Below are 17318 nucleotides of genomic sequence, written 5' to 3'. Positions count from 1 at the left end.
TTAAATATTGGGGGGGATTTGCCACGCCTGCCCCCCCGGTTGCTGCTCTCCTGTACGTGAGGTGATATTAAAGAATGATGGGAATATCGCGCATGCCGAAATGAGGCTGGCATCAAACACACATCCGGCAAAAGTGCTACCCAATCAGCCACTACAATGCCTCAGATTTAGCCTGGTCATGCACAAGCTCTTGTAAGACTTATTGATTAAGTATTTTTCACAAATAATCCATTAATTAGTTTACTGAGGTATGTTTGTGCTGGAATTGAATGATGCACAGAGTAGATGGAGAATGTTAGAAACCTAGAAATGTTGAGAGCATGATATTCCCTTCATGGGGATGTTGCCCATTCACCCAGTGGAGTAAGAAAAGGACACAGTTATGGATGTATGCATGTTCCCACAAGGCAGACACACCTGCTTCACACAATGGCCCTTCCCGCACTTACAGTGCGCCTGGCCTCCTTCTTGACAAGGTTAATTCCTCTGAAAAAATACACATGTTTATTTCGGAAGGAATATAGATTTTGCCTTTGGTTGCTGACCTTGTGTTCTTTGTTCTGAGCTACCGTAAGACGGTATAAATGAAGGCTCTCAGAAAGGAGTTTTTCCAGCCCACTGTAAATAGAGGATTATTCGGGGGAAGGGGGGGGGGGGGGTGTTCGTTTCAGTGGCGGACATAAATTTCCCAGAGGGATGGCCTGTCGAGGAGGTATCTGGACACAACTGCACCTGCTTCTCAAACGAGGGGCAGTCGATGACATCGATTCCCTAACAGGTACGTCAAATTCAGCCGTGACTGCACCTGACATCCAAATACGAGTGGTCCTGGCACATTCTGAGCAGCAGTTAATCTCAACCTCCGATATTCCCTGGTTTGAGAAGAAAGCGAGGAGATCGCACCTTTTAAGTGGAGAATCTGACTTTTTTTTTTAGCAAAGACGAGGAACGTCTGGTCTGTGTTACGGAGGGAAATGGGATAATGTGGCAGAAGGAGAGACGGGCCTGATTTCTGATGTCAGGAAAACCAGTGATGACTGGTTTTGCTGGAGGTTGACACGCTCGCGGCGCAGCGGAGACATGGGACATCCACTCTGTCGCGCAGGTGGAGGTGAGCCTCTGCCAAAGCAGAAGGCCTTATTTCAGCCGTCTGTGTCACATTTAATGTGGACACGCTCACCTTACACAGCGTGGGTGCGGTAGCTGCTGACCTCACCTAGGCTATGGTGCTCACATTACAGCAGAGCGCCCCCTGGAGGGTCTGTCACTGCGAGAACACCTGTGCAGCTGGAGTATCAGATAAAAACCCAGAAAAAAATATATATCACACCAATATAAACAATGATTACTTAGAAATATTTTAAACTTATTACAACATAAAAATATATTATTTTCTAAATGAACAAATACCGCAAAATATTAAATTAAAAAATAATAACACTAAAGATCATGTTTTTTAGTAACGTATAAACACATTCATAATACATTCTAATGCATTCATAAACCATTATAAACATGGCTATAAGCTGGGATGGACATAACTGGTGCCCAAGTACGCATTCACCTTTAAAATATTCACCTTTAATATTGCGCCGATATGACAAGAAATTATCGTGCATTTTAACCTTTATATGATAAGTCGTACTTCATTTGCGGTATAGAGGTTAAAATGCACTGTAATTTCTTGTCATATCGGCGCAAATGCACATAAAATACGTACGTATTTGCGCTGTTACAACAACAGATTGCCGCACATATCGCTTTTAAAGGTGAATGCGTACTTGGGCACCAGTTATGTCAATCCCTGCTTATGAAGCTCTCATTTATATTGCACTATTATTTGTTATTAATGTGTTTATAAATTACTAAAAACATGGCCTTAAGTAAAGTGTTACCAAAATAATGTTCATAGAATTATAAATTCGTGTGTTTGTGATGTGTAATATTTTGATATGTTATATTCAATAAAATTAGCGTAGAATCATGTAGCAGGAATAAAATAAAAAATTGACAAAAAAAATATGTAAATTGACTAAAAACTGTGAAAACCTAAACCAATCGTTTTATTTTATTACAGTTTTGAGTATTCACAACCCAAAATAAAAAGGCATAAATGTCAAACAGCTAAAATGAACACACAGCTATGTCATGGCAGATATGTCTTACAAACTTCCATCACTAAAAAGACGTATTTTCCAGGATGAGCAGCAGAACGGTTAAAAGGATTTCTAAATATAAGCTGCTCAATAATTTAATGTCACACACAAAAACACTATATATAGACATAAAACTTGTTCTTATTCACAGATATTCATCAGAGGCCCCGGACTTCTGCAAAGACATGGCTTCTTAGATTGGCATTAGGAAGGGTGACTGCTTGCAAAGTTTAGAAACTGTGTCCATTCTTACTGAAGCAATTAGCATTTTTTGAGTAAATTTCCTCAGATTCTGCATCCACACACAAATGTGAAACCAATGCTGTCTTCTCAGAGAAATTATCTGTGGTCCTTAACAATTATTTGCATTAGTCACTGGTATCAGGATTGATGATTATTAGACAAATTCCGATTTCCCAATAAACATAAAATAGCACTGGCAGTAGCTGTAAGCTAGGAATTTGGCGTCCAGTGCCAGATGAACATATCATCTTGTGATCTGCCTTTAGACATTTATTTTTTTTTTCTACATTTTTAATTAAATTGCAACGGCTGCTGGGTGTCGAAACGCGGCCTCTGGCTTAGAAATAACCGGCACAGATCATCGATAGGTGAGGAACCGTCATGGGTTCGGTAGCCAGCCTCGGCCAGTGTGCTGGAGCAGGAGGAGACGGGAGACGCAGGCCGAGGGTGACGGACGAGAGGCAGCTTTTAACGAGGACATTGGACAGCGTGTGACTCAGCCCTGAAATAACTACGCGTGCGACGCAGGGATGTTCAGAACACCACTGTCTTTGATGTGGCTTTTTTTTTCTGGACTCAATGTAAACAACATCTCAAAACTTACAACTGCGAAAGAATGCAACACAGGAACCTCCAAATTGTATAGCATAACCTTTGGAACCAAGCATCCTCAGTTTAAGAAAAACAATCCAACAAAACCAATGGATGAGTTGACTTTCAAAGCATGACATTTTTTGCATGCAACCTCCTATTCTTCAGGAATTTTCTTCTAATGAGCCCCCCCCCCCCACCCACCCATCCCATTCACACTCATCCCCCCAAGGAAAAGTAGCATGGTTGTTATAAAAACACTTTGCCGTCTTGACGGATATCACACAGCAGCTTGTCCCTTACCATCATTTATTCATCACCTTTTTATGAAAAAGAATTCCTCGACCTCCCCCCTCAGCCGCCCCCAACCCATCACGCGATGCAATGCCTTTAGTGTAAAATCAAACAGCCATGGTTAAGAAAGCAAACAGACTAAGTGCCGTGCCCAGTATCAGCTCCCTCTGATACAGGCCTGCGCGAATCTCCTACAAGCTATTGCGAAATGTCCGGACAGCACCTCACGGTATAAAACGTGAAAGAAGGTCCGCTGCTGCTGTAGGGCTGCCTCGCTCAGCCATCTCCTCAGTGCTCTCCTCAGCACGAGCCAGGGGCAGCTTTCATTTCACAATATCTGTCTGTTTCCAATAAGTGCTAATCCAGCTCAGGGTCTTGGGGATTCAGAGCATGTCACAGGAAGCAGAGGGTGTTAAGCAGGTTATAGGGGATGCACAAATGTGCTTACAGTCACCAATTCACCTGAAATGCCTCAAGCGTGGAGTCACCTGAACTTGATGGGCAGAAGACATAGACCACCATGAGGTATGAACCAACAGGAGTGATGGACCATTGACTTCTAACTCCTGGCCACTAACCCCTTCACTGGAGGAAGACATTGGCCACTAACCCCTTCACTAGAGGAAGACATTGGCCACTAACCCCTTCACTGGAGGAAGACATTGGCTACTAACCCCTTCACTGGAGGAAGACATTGGCCACTAACCCCTTCACTGGAGGAAGACATTGGCCACTAACCCCTTCACTGGAGGAAGACATTGGTCACTAACCCCTTCACTGGAGGAAGACATTGGCCACTAACCCCTTCACTGGAGGAAGACATTGGCCACTAACCCCTTCACTGGAGGAAGACATTGGCCACTAACCCCTTCACTGGAGGAAGACATTGGCCACTAACCCCTTCACTGGAGGAAGACATTGGCCACTAACCTCTTCACTGGAGGAAGACATTCACCACTAACTCCTTCACTGGAGGAAGACATTGGGCAGTAACTCTTTCACTGGAGAAAGACATCAAGCACTAACTCCTTTACTGGAGGATGACATCGGCCGCTAACTCCTGGACTTAATACAAACAGCTGAAAACCACAGGATCGATAAAATAGTGAAGAAAGCCACAGTCAGCACATCGTTCCCACTGAGAGTCAGGCCATTCATAGGCTAGTGCACCTCGACCCTCTGCTCTGATCAGACCACAAACCCTCAAGTGAATGAAGAGAATGGAGACAATGAGACACCACATGATAAAATACCAGCAAGGCCACCTTATTTGAGCAAACCTCCTGTTTAAGGCCAGAGGACTGTCCTGCACTTAAGGCACTTCATAAATCATTTAAATTGGTCAGGATCTCTTTGACAGAAAGTATCCTACAGCTGAGAAAGGATCTGAAAACAAATATGATGAGAAAGGAGCTCATTGCCTGTTACCACCAATAACAACCCTATTAGTGGGTACAATAATGTCGTATACCCTGGAGAGAAGTGAATAAAATGATTCACACTCATTCCATCCAAGGTGTGCCCTGTTTTATGACCTGTGCATCTTTCGATAGGCTCCAGGATTAATAGAACCCTGTACTGGGCAAGTGGTAATGGTAGGATAATGGATGGAAGGATGGATGGATGGATGGACAGACGAATGGAGGCACCTGCATCCTCTGAAGCTGGTGATCTCTGTATGTTCCTGCCATCTCCCAATGTTTGTGTGGCAAAGAAACAAGGCAGAGTTCTGTTTCCACACTTTAGTGCTAGAGACAGAGTGATGGAGATGGCAAAGCTGATTGGCTGATGGTGATGAGGGTTGCATGTGATTGGCTACCAGTAAGGAAATAACGCAGTGGTACCAATTATTATACAGCTGAGTCTCTGTCCCGCGTAGCTGTGCCTTTCCCTCTGATCTGGAAGAATACACACACACACACACACACGCACACACACCACCGCAGCCGCTCGCTGCTGCAGCCACACGCCGGTAAATAAGCCACACGTGTGATTCAGCATTTTTTTTCTGCCCCTGTCTGAAACTGGCTGCAACAGGGGAAGATTTAAAAAAACAGACTGTTTTTGAGATAGATGTTTGTCAATATGCTACACATCCATCCACTAGCCACCCCTTATCCATCTAGGGTCATGGAGAAGCAGAGCCCGCCTTGAGGCTTGCCAAAATACCTAAGCAGACAGGCCAATCGTAGTCCTCGATCAGCCCAGCAGCACGACAGCGTGTGGAAATCAGGGCGCCCTGCCGGAAAGCCGTGGGGGCATGCAGGGAACCTGCGGACCCGGCAGGATTCAAACCCCCCGCCCCGGAGTTTGGAGAGAGCAGACTGCGCCTGCTGCGACTGCCCACCCACGGCGTTTCCGGAGCGCGGCGTTTTGTGGAAAAAATTAGGCCCGAGCGGGAAACTGAAACGGAAACGTCCCAGTACCTTAATTTGAGACAAAAACACGGAATTAGGGGAAACGGGAAAGTAAGATCGCTGGGATATTCATGCTAGGCTGGCTATGCCTGAGTGGATGGCAGCAGCCTCCAGCTGCGATTCTTATCTCTCAATCTTTTCGCAAGACACATCGGCTGTTTGTTTCCAGCCCATAATTTACAGCACACGGCCATGTTGTCTTTGGCATTGGCGTTCCCAAACTTCCTTTATAGCCCACTTTCTTCTGCTTTCATGGCTTTCCAGCGAGTGGTTCCCTGCCATCACTCCTGTCCCCTGCAGCCTCGGCCCTTGTTTGCCTTCCGGAAGCTTCTCGTCTGAAGAGCGCTCGCCCCCCTGGCGTCGAACTCCCCACGCTTATCTTTGCGTACAGGCGTGAAGACAAGGGGCGGCCTTGCTGGCATACAGGATCGCTTATCCAGGGCCCGGGAGCGAGGAGATCTGATTAGCGGAGAGCGCGTGATCGCTCGCCTCTGCGCACCTCGCATTCTGCACAACAGCCAGGTCACTCCTCACGCACACAGAGTCGTTTCAACTCAGGTGGGCGGGCCATGACTTCAGAATGAAAAAGATGGTTATTTCGAAGAGCTTTCGCTTTTACTCTCTGTAAGCTCTGTCCTATTGTTGCCCCTAAGGAAAGGTTTTTACTCTTCTGTGTAAAATTCATTGTGCGAGTCTTTGTTGAAACCCCCCCCACCCAAAAAAAAAAAAACGTTACAGTGACTTTTTATCGCTGTAGACATTAACGGAGGTGAGAAACACACCAGCCGTTTGGCACAAAAGTCACGCGCCTCCTTTCGCTTAAATGCGATGTTCGACGCGGCGCTCCCCCGAGAGAGCTACTCACTGCTTTGGACGTTAATGGTGCTTGTTGTGTTTTCCTTCCCCAGCAAGTTCTCCGCCACACATGTGTAATTCCCAGCATCCTCCAGCTTCACTCTATTGATCTGGACCCTGGAGTTTTTCCTGCGGAGAGACGGGGACAATCCCGGATCAAAATATCACCCTATGCTTCCTCTTCCTCAAACAAAAGAAAAAATACATTCAAATAATTGCTCGGATTCAAATAGGACCGTAAGACTTAATATCAGAAAACATGATACCTCTGTAATGTGATTCTTACTCCTTAAAACATAATTATACCTCATACAGTGAAACACACAGGAATTACAGAGAAATATTAACGCTATAAAAATGCTACCTTCACATGCTTCTAAAACATAAAACTGCCCCCTTTTCAGGTTGCTTTTGGCTTTGCCCCAATGATCACAATGTTATAATCAAGATGAAACGGATGTTGCATCTGCCAGGGAAGTGTGGTGTAATTAACTTAAATGAATCGAGTACCAGTATAATTAACCCATTCAAACAATACGGGCTAGAGCTGCCACCTGTCCCTTATAACAAGGGACGATCCCTTGATGGGGCAGGACGATGATGGCAACCCTAATATGGGCTGATATGGTAAAATGCTGCTTCTCACTTGCTGGACTTTATTTTGATTTCCTTGCTCTTCTTAAGTTCGCTGCCATCCTTGTACCACGTGTAGGCTGGCCCGGGGTTCCCAGTGGCCTCACACTTCAGGGCCAGCCTGTCGCCTTCCTCCAGTAGCTGGTTCCTCAGTCGTTTTAACCTCGGTGCGGAGGCTGGAGAGAGAGCGGGAGGGGATTTAGAGGGCAGGATGAGCACAGAAACACAAGCTGTTCGCCACGTCTTTCTGTTCGGGACCTGCTGGTAACAGCCCGCGTTGCCCGCGGACTTACATACGCTCCGCCCCCCAGTATGGAGAAGAGTATGCCCCCCAACCAGTAAAACCAGCCACTGGGTTTTCATCTGTCACCTCCACAGGATTCAACGTTTTGGGACGATCTTTGGAATCTCAGACCATCACCAGTCTGATCCCAGACCACCATTAGTGGTCGACTTGCAGTCAAGTATACAAAAAAGAAAAGAATGCTGAACTAGGGGACACAACTCTAAATCTTTTTGTACTTGAGAGTTTATATTATTACATGCCTACTGTCTTCCTCGCATGTGATACATCAAGGTGAAAAAAACACACAGACAATTTTTGCCCAGCTCTAAAACATTTCCATAGGATACATACACATACAGCGGAACCGGAGTCATCGCATAATGAAGAGGCGATTAACCCAGGGTTTTCCAGTCAGGTCCTCGGGGTCCCACAAAAGGCCCACGTTTTTGCTCCCTCCCAGATCCCTGCTAGACAGTCCACAGTTTTGCTCCAGTAGGGAGCTGGACTGGCTGACCCTGGACTGGCTGCGAGTTCCTGAGGCTGGACTTTATTTTGATTTCCTTGCTCTTCTTAAGTTCGCTGCCATCCTTGTACCACGTGTAGGCTGGCCTCACACTTCAGGGCCAGCCTGTCGGATGGCCAGCCGATTGGAAACACTGGATTAGTTTAACCCCTGCCAAGTTAATGGTTAACTTCGTGCTGTAGCGGTTTCTTTTAAATCCTGATCATCCTTCTGTTCTTTTATAATGAACAAGAAGAAAAAGTGGTTGGGGGGGGGGGGTGAACAGCAGGGGCAGAAGGAAACAACGGCAAGAAAAAAAACATTTTAATAAACACCCAGCGCGGGTGGCATGGTGGCCCAGTGGGCAGCGTTGCTGCCTCACGCCTCGGGGGCAGGGGCTCAGAATCCCGCCCCCTGTGTCTGTGGAGTTTGTGTGTTCTCCCCATGGTGCATGAGTTCCCAGAGCACGCTACTTTCTGCCCAAATCCATACAAAGGCTAAGCTAATTAGCATCCCTAAATTTCCCATGGCTTGTGATTGCGTGTCTGCCCTATAATGGACTGGAATCACGTCCAGGGCGTTCCCCTGTGTTGTGCCCAGCCTGGGATAGTCTCCAGTACCCCCACCTCCCCATGGCTGGAAGACAGAAGGCAGGAAACACCCAGAACATGTGTATACAGGTGTCTCCTCCATGTACCTGTGTCCACGAAAACGACAAGGAAACATCATGGCTGTGGAGCAATCTGCAGAGTGAGAGACACAGGGCTGTATTCAACACACTTAAAAAAAGACGCATATCATCAAAAGTCCATTTTTTATTTGATCAGTAACCTAAATAATTCCAAGTGCATCTTAAAATGCCGTGTTCATATGATGGGTTTGATGGTTAAGTGACAAAAGCCATGCCTATTTTCCAGAAGACATGAAGTGTTTGCCATTGCAGTAGGTCATGGCAAGGTCTGTTTTTTGTAATGCAGTGCACCTTCGGTTTTGTGTAAATGTGAACATGATGATTTTCTTTACCATTGTCTTTTGAATTGGGATGGGGGGGGGGGATCAGTGTCCCAAGAAGAAAAACTTCTCTGCCTGTATGAGTGTAGTGTGGAACAGAACACTTGATGATTATTCATCCACAAAAAAATGTTTTTGTAAGGCTGTACGACAGATTATAATCAAGAACCTTGAGTGAAGCTATGGATTGAACCCAAAACAACAAAGAAAATACAGTCATAAACAATAGGACATTGTAGAAAAGAAGGCCTTCATGTGGCAGGAATGGACCGGGTACAAGTTATGACTGACACTTTTCATTTAGCGGCGGAAACTCTTCTGCGGATGATTTTTTTGGGTTATAGCCTGATAAATGAATTTCAGGTTAGATTTACAGGATGACGTTGGAAAGGGGGACTATGTAGGCAAAGTGCAGACCTCAGCACTGTGGTGGGAACCTGGGGCCCAGTTAGCTCTAATGGTTTCAGGAGTGTGTCTATACTGGTCCATACTGATATACCCTGTCATGCAGGGGGCAGGTCCTGATTCTTCATTTTGTCACAGAGTCCTTGTTCCTTGGTGCTTCATAGAAACTGTGGATAGGAATTCATTCTGTCTAAAAATAATAATTATTATAATAACAATAACAGGAATGTCGGTTATCCATCCATTTTTACTCTACCAAAATCCTGCCTTAATAAATATTAAACATATTAAACAAGAATTTTAAAAGGTTCTAATTAATTTTTCAGAATGAATTGAAGAAGTTACTCTTTGTGGAGGCTATGAAGGGTCTTAAACCAGAAGGAGAATTTTCAGAAAACATAACGAAATGGCAGAATATATCCGGTTTTCCATAACTGCTTCCCCAGAACCAATCCTGACCAGCCCAGAAAGTACAGGGCCCCCAGATGGGATACTATTTTACACAATACCATTTTACGATGGTTCTATGATTGCCATTCTTTTTTCTGTTCTTATTCATCGGATTCTTATTATTTTGACATTTCTTTCCACACAAAAAGGGAGTTTCGTGTAAAAATCGCCGGGAATGAAGAGGTGTCTAGGTCACACAAGATTCTCATCACAAGGTTCATCACATTGATTTTTTTCCTCAATAATATATTTTTTTTTCTGCAAGCATAGCCAAATTACTGACTGGCACCCAGGGGTAATTATAAAGTCTTCTTCAGAGCCGGTGGGATGTTCAGCTAACTGGTGCTTTAATTGCTCCGGAGAACGTGTGAATCTGAACGACATGGAGAAAGCAGACCTGTTTCTCACCATTTCATGGTGGCATTGATCGCTGCTGTCATCTGCGTCAATTCTGCATACCTTTACAAGCATCACTTTCTGGTGACATTACCTGGTTAGTTAATGTTTCCCCTTCCGATTCAGTGGGAGATATTAACTGGACACCATTGCGTCCTCTGGTTAGGCTGGTATGAAAAGAAGGTCACTACATGAGAAATTTAGCCACCGGGCATCTAGAATTTAGCTACTGTAAATCCAGAACTCACTGTGTCTCCTACACTGATGATCCTGTTAGCACAAGACTCTCACTGAAGCTGGACAGCTGTGAGCTACTACAGAACCTCAGCAAGTGACTGATTGATTTATAAAGAAGCCATAACGGTAAGCGGCACACAGTCACTGGAGACACCAGTCAACAGCAACGAGAAAATCCAGAGCACTGGAAACCTGCAGCATAACGTCGGCGTACGCAGGCTGGTCTAACTGAAAATCCCACATCCGCTCAGCACGTCAGGCCTCAAATGCAGAATTTAATATTGCAGTCACTGGTGAGCATCATAAGTTTCGGAAAATTCCTACCTTCAAAACCAATTGATCTATTAAAATTATAGCTGTTATATGTATCTCCCCATTGACGTGTCCCCCTCACATTTCACAATTATTCGTTTGGACCCCTCCACATTTAGCATAAAAAAATAGTTTTATGCCAGTGTGTCCCTCCCACATTCAAAATGCTTCTGACGCCCCTGTATCCCCCACATATATACATATCTCTATAAGTATATATTATATGTTTATACATATAAATCCTATAAATTACAAAACTGATAAAGATTGCATTTATTTATTCCATAATTGCATGACGGCATGCCAGTGGAGATCTGCGCAATTATAATATTACCGCAGAATAATTAACAGACTTTATTATATGTCAATCATTCTCACAATTTGGGCGCTATTCCTGATAAATCTTTTGGTTGTCTCTGTTCTTCAGAATTGCTGCCTGCAGCTTTGTTCATTGATGTAAATTAACTGTTAAACCACAGAAAGCTTCGTTCAAATCGAATCCCGTGATTTCATTTGTTTATACAGAGCTATGTTTTGCTGGAGGAGCCAATGGGCAGTGCCGTTCTCATGGTAAAACAGCTGACTCCTGGGATTTTAACCGCCCTCGGGTCAGTATAACCAGATGAATAGGTTCAGCGCACTTGTTCTGCGAAATGCCTCAATGCACAAGCCCGAGTCACGCACATGGAGAAGTGTTACCAGATATTAAAGCATTCATGTGCAGAGGCATGCATGTACTGCACGCACTGATCCAGCAATGAAAGTTTTCTGTGGTGTGAAGCATCCATGCTAGCTTGAGTATGGCTTTGATGTGTTCATATCATATTAAATAACATGTTATTAACATTTTATTGACATATTATTATATTATTAAATAATCCTAAAAGGGATTTCTCACATGCGCGTGTCACTGAATTGTTGTTAAAGCTGATATTTCTAACCACTTGGGATCTACAAACATGTGATCAGAACTGACAGGCTTGGAACGGCGGTCTCATTTACTCCGTTACACTGCTTTCTCATCTCTTCTCCCCATGACACACACACACACGCTCACACACACGCTCACACACACGCTGTAACGCGTCCTCGCCGCTACTCGCCTACAGCTGCCATTTCCCTCTGGTAATTACCCTGCACACTCATTTTCACTTCTTACAGTTTCTCTTACCCGCCGCTGTCGCATGAAACATGCAGGGGCCTTTTCCATTCTTGTTTCTGCTGTTGTTTTGCGTAATGCGACGATTTGAATTAAGAAAGATCTGTTCTGAAATAACAGCTAATTGTCCCAATTTGAGAAGGAATGACCCAGTTGCCTGCCCCAGTAAAGGTTTACTGTCTGTGCTACACAAGTCTGTTCCAGAAAAAGAGATTCATCTCTCAGTTATTCTTCAGGATGTCAAATATTCAGGAAGGACAACGGGTGCTCAGTGTTGCCACCGGTTACACTGCTCAATGTAAACATAGGATCTTTCTTACACCAGTGAGTGTGCAGTTAGACTAATGTCACTGTAAACCAATCATCCAGTCTTTCATTATATTGTACCTGATTAAGTGACTAGTCACATGTGCCATGTGGTTTCTGGCCTTCCCAAACTGATTTGAAGTGGGTAGCAGTCAAGATGCCTTTAAAGCAGATAACAGTAGCAATCCATGTATTCATATTCTATATTACAGAACAGTAAGAACAACTAGAGTCAATTTGGCGTCAATATGGGGTCAATATGGGGTCAATATGGAGTTGATATGGCGTTCTCCTGCCCAAAAGAATGACTGCCATGTTTATCAATCCCTTCGGGGCCATAATAATAATCCAGCATAGCAAAAATCTATACCCAATCTATAGATCAACAACTAAAACATCTCTCCTCACTCTTCTGTGAGATCAACGGATCTAAAAGAACAAAGAGTAACGAAAACCATAAAAAAACAGTTGAGTATAATCAATTTAAACGGCATGAAAATTAGGTGGATTGCATAGTCAGATAGCCGTAATTCAATCAGTCACCTGATGTGATTTATGCAGACTCGCCTTCAGCATGACCCGACGGCTGGCTGACATGCCACATTCATGAGCCTTTTCTTCCTGATGAACTATCAGGTGACAGATAGTGGTGCAGGCCGGCCAACACGCTCACCTCACCCTAGCTAGGGTTACATTTCACTTTAAAGCTACTCCCCTTTGCTTATTCTTGTTTACGTCCTGAGCTGCTCTCTTGGAACAAAAAACACAAATAAGGAAACACAATACAGTTTATTGTCAGCTTTCATGTCTAACTCGTGTCAAAAGGTCACCAAGAAGCAATGTCGAAGTTGTAAGCTAAGAACATGAGTTAAAACTAATAAGGGAAAACGAGATGAAGAAATCCAGTAAGTTATTTAAATTGTTCTCCTTCTACTTGGCTGCCAATAGACCAGAATTGTTAGATGAAAACTGGCTGACAGTCTGGAATTTGTCAGATAAAAATGCAGAAAATCTCCAATTGAACAACCATGATTTCAAATGATTACATTCAGTGTAAGTTACACACAGTTTGCCGTAAGCAACTGATAAATTTTCCACGTTAAATCAACTCAGACTTAGTCATACCAAAAGTTTATAACAATAATGCTTGTTTTCACATGACCTCACATTTCAGACATACAGTACTGAACACATCACAATGGTTATCATTGTTAGTCATGGTAAAAACAATTCCCTTGAGTTAAAGTGATTAAATCAGATGTGTCTCTTCAAACCACAACAACATCTTGGAAATGTTGAAAGGTTTCAGCCCAGTGGAATTGAACCAGCAATGTCTTTGGCAGAAGAAAGAAAACACTTCACAACTGTTAACCAAAAGGATTCAAATATCTGCAATTTATTCATACTTATTTATCACTTATAGGATTATTAATGCTATGGAGCTGGGAAGGTGTAGTAGTGCTAGATGCCAATAAATAGACAGATGGTGAAGTCAGCACTGACAGTAAAATCGAATGCAAAACAATGGCTGTTTCAATTCTCATCTACAATTTACTCATGTTAAAACTATTTTCAGCATTAATTATGCAATGGGAATGGTATTTGGTCATTTAGTAAAAATACAAATCTGTTCACAAACACAAGTGTGCTCTTTGTGTCAGTTGGTTTTATTGAATTCAGCTAAGGTGGCAAAGCACATCAAATTAAATATTATGAAAAACATCCATCCATCCATCCATCCATCCATCCATCCCTTATCGGATGCAGAGGTGCAAGACAGGGGAAACACCCTATATGAAAGTTTCACAATCCAACTTCTTGATATTTGAAGTGTAGTTTACAGCTAATAATGAAAACATACCAACAGTAGGTATTTGCTGAAATGACCTCCTTTCCTATAAAAGTACCCAACAGCAAAAATAGCATTGCCACATAATGGCCGCTGATGTCACCAAAGTATGTCCCTAAATAATGTTAAACGGTGTGTAGTCATTCTTTGGATTATAACAATTAAAGGAAAGGAAGAGAAACTGTTTATATAGCATCACTAGTTTAATTTACTACTGAAAAAAACCTTTAGAAATGACACAGATAGCAGTATCTTAAAGCACTACCTGATAGCTTATTGCACTGATGGAATACACTTATTACTACATAAGTCACAAATTAGATTATTTTTGGTGTACACAATGAAGAAGGAAAAGGAGGAGAAGAAAAGAAGATGACGAAGAAGAAGAGTGACGAGGAGGCAAAAGGGGAAGAAGAAGAAGAATTAGGAGGAGGTAAAATGGAGAAGAAGGAGAATGAGGAGGAGGCAAAAGGGAGGAGAAGAAGAAGAACGAGGAGGAGGTAAAATGGAGAAGAAGAAGAATGAGGAAGTAAAATAGAGAAAAAGAAGAATGAGGAGGAGGCAAAGGGGAGAGGGAGAAGAAGGAGAATGAGGAGGAGGCAAAAGGGAGGAGAAGGAGAATGAGGAGGAGGCAAAAGGGAGGAGAAGAAGAAGAATGAGGAGGAGGTAAAATGGAGAAGAAGAAGAATGAGGAAGTAAAATAGAGAAAAAGAAGAATGAGGAGGAGGCAAAGGGGAGAGGGAGAAGAAGGAGAATGAGGAGGAGGCAAAAGGGAGGAGAAGAAGAAGAATGAGGAGGTAAAATGGAGAAGAAGAATGAGGAGGTAAAATGGAGAAGAAGAAGAATGAGGAGGAGGCAAAGGGGAGAGACAGAAGAAGGAGAATGAGGAGGAGGCAAAATGAAGAAGAGGGAGAATGAGGAGGAGGTAAAATGGAGAGGAAGAAGGAGAATGAGGAGGAGACAAAATGGAGAAGAAGAAGAAGAAGAAGAATGAGGAGAAGGTAAAATGGAGAAGAAGGAGAATGAAGAGGAGGCAAAATGGAGAAGAAGAAGAATGAGGAGGAGGTAAAATGGAGAAGAAGGAGAATGAGGAGGAGGCAAAAGGGAGGAGGAGAAGAAGAATGAGGAGGAGGTAAAATGAGAAGAAGGAGAATGAGGAGGAGGCAAAAGGGGGGAGAAGAAGAAGAATGAGGAGGAGGTCAAATGGAGAAGAAGAAGAATGAGGAGGAGGTAAAATGGAGAAGAAGAAGAATGAGGAGGAGGCAAAAGGGAGAGGGAGAAAAATGAGAATGAGGAGGAGGCAAAATGAAGAAGAAGGAGAATGAGGAGGAGGTAAAATGGAGAAGAAGAAGGAGAATGAGGCAAAATGGAGAAGAAGAAGAAGAATGAGGAGGAGGTAAAATGGAGAAGAAGGAGAATGAGGAGGAGACAAAAGGGAGCAGGAGAAGAAGAATGAGGTAAAATTGAGAAGAAGAAGAATGAGGAGGAGGCAAAATTGAGAAGGGAGAAGGTGATGAAGAAGGGGAAAGAGGAGGGGGCAAAAGGGAAAAGAAGAATGAGGAGGAGGCAAAGGGAACAGAATAAGAGGAAGATGGAGAATAAGGATTAGGCTAAACGAAGAAGAAGAAGAAGAAGAAGAAGAAGAAGAAGAATGAGGAACAGAAGAAGAATACGAAGAAGATGAAAAGGTAGGATTTGGCAAGTGGAGCTTTGGAATTGTGTGTCCAGTTCCCATGGCTGAGTGAGAGCGGGACTAACCCCGAGAAGTGATTATACATCACTTCCATCTGGTCATGTTCTGCGCCAGTTTGTTAATATCTCGCTGCCGAAAAGCTGATGAACAATTTGATTCATGTGTATCAGATCTCAGCGAGGAGATCCTGTTTGAACCAAAAGCACATGTCTGCTCCCAGGTCACAGCCCCGGGAATCAGTCTCCCTATAACTAACACAACATGATTAAAATATATATATTAATAAATAAATAAACTCTGTTAGCAATTGCATGATGTTTCTCCAAAAAGACTTTAATCTTTCTAAGTCCAGATTTTAAAAAAGATATTTAAAAGGACAAAAATTACATTGACAGTCATCTCAGTACCAGTTCAAGGGATTGCTTTTGGTTTAACCTGATTATCATAATGGACTATGCAGATGTTCACTTATATATGTAATTTAAAATGTACTAATATATCTCTTACGCCAGCATTTGGAGACAGTATACAAATTACCATTATGCACAATTTGATTCCTGAAGGGACATCAAGAGCATCAGTCATTTCCATCAAAGGTCTAGGCAGTAAAACATCTAATCTCAGAACACAGGAGCCTTGCACAGCCCCAGAGAATAGCTTGGATGTCAGGGACAACATGCCCAAGCAGTCTAATAAGACCCTTACCCATAGTAGGAGGCTTGAAGGTGCACACACTGCTTTTTACACAATGAGGGCCTCATAAAAGAATTACACAGACACCAGAACGTACACATACAGCATCCTGTGAACCGGAGAAGGAACTTTCTAAGAACCAGAGCAAACCATCTAAGATCTACAATATTGTAAAAAAAAAAAAAAAAAAAGGGGAATAATTTACTGTATTCATTCATCAATTATTTTCAAGATAATAGAATACAACTGTTATCTGCCTCGTGAAACTTCAATTAGAACCTACTGGGAAAATAAATAAATAAATGAAATCCAGTGTCTCAAACTACAATGGAAAAAAAGCATTAAGGTTGATTTTAAAGAAAGCCTATTTTAGATAATTATAGGTAATATCTATAATCAGCACTAGATGGCATTACAGAAGATTAAAATAAAGCAAAATCAACTGAACGACTCTGAAACTAAATTAAACTTATATTATACAAACGGAGCATGCAATTTGAAGTTTTTAAAGTTTTTTCCGTGGTTTGTAACATTCTGCCTTTGGAAAAAAAAAACCAAAAAAAAAAACATCCTCATTTACACATGTCAAGACTTCGCTTTTACGTACGGACGTGTTCGCGGCAGAGCCCGAAGACAGTGCTTCTGTAAACTGACAGGAGGGCTGGCTGGCTTACAAATTAAAAAGAAAAAAAAAATGTCAGTTCTTGTCAAAACAAAAATCACTTTCTGCGAGTTTGTCACTGCCGTGCACTTACCGATTTCCGGACACAGCTTCATGTGTCCCGCGGACGATTGCAGCTAAACGGCGGGGTATGGAAATGGTGTTATGT

At 42.9% G+C, this 17318-nt stretch overlaps 1 protein-coding gene across 4 annotated transcripts in view; it reads right to left on the bottom strand.

Moving 5' to 3' along the window:
* Positions 1-17318, bottom strand: part of nrg2a (neuregulin 2a) — an 88407-nt gene that overhangs the window by 30535 nt on the left and 40554 nt on the right. For all 4 annotated transcript variants that reach the window (XM_072706490.1, XM_072706489.1, XM_072706491.1 and 1 more), the window contains exons 2-3: positions 7203-7365; positions 6567-6685 (exon numbers count right to left, since the gene is read on the bottom strand). In XM_072706490.1, the coding sequence (XP_072562591.1) occupies positions 6567-6685; positions 7203-7365 (282 nt within the window). The remainder of the gene's footprint in view (positions 1-6566; positions 6686-7202; positions 7366-17318) is intronic.

The sequence above is a fragment of the Paramormyrops kingsleyae genome, chromosome 24, assembly GCF_048594095.1.
Source record: "Paramormyrops kingsleyae isolate MSU_618 chromosome 24, PKINGS_0.4, whole genome shotgun sequence".
NCBI classification, from domain to species: domain Eukaryota; kingdom Metazoa; phylum Chordata; class Actinopteri; order Osteoglossiformes; family Mormyridae; genus Paramormyrops; species Paramormyrops kingsleyae.
Note: the sequence above shows the minus strand (reverse complement) of the source record. Positions and strands in the feature narration are given on the sequence as shown.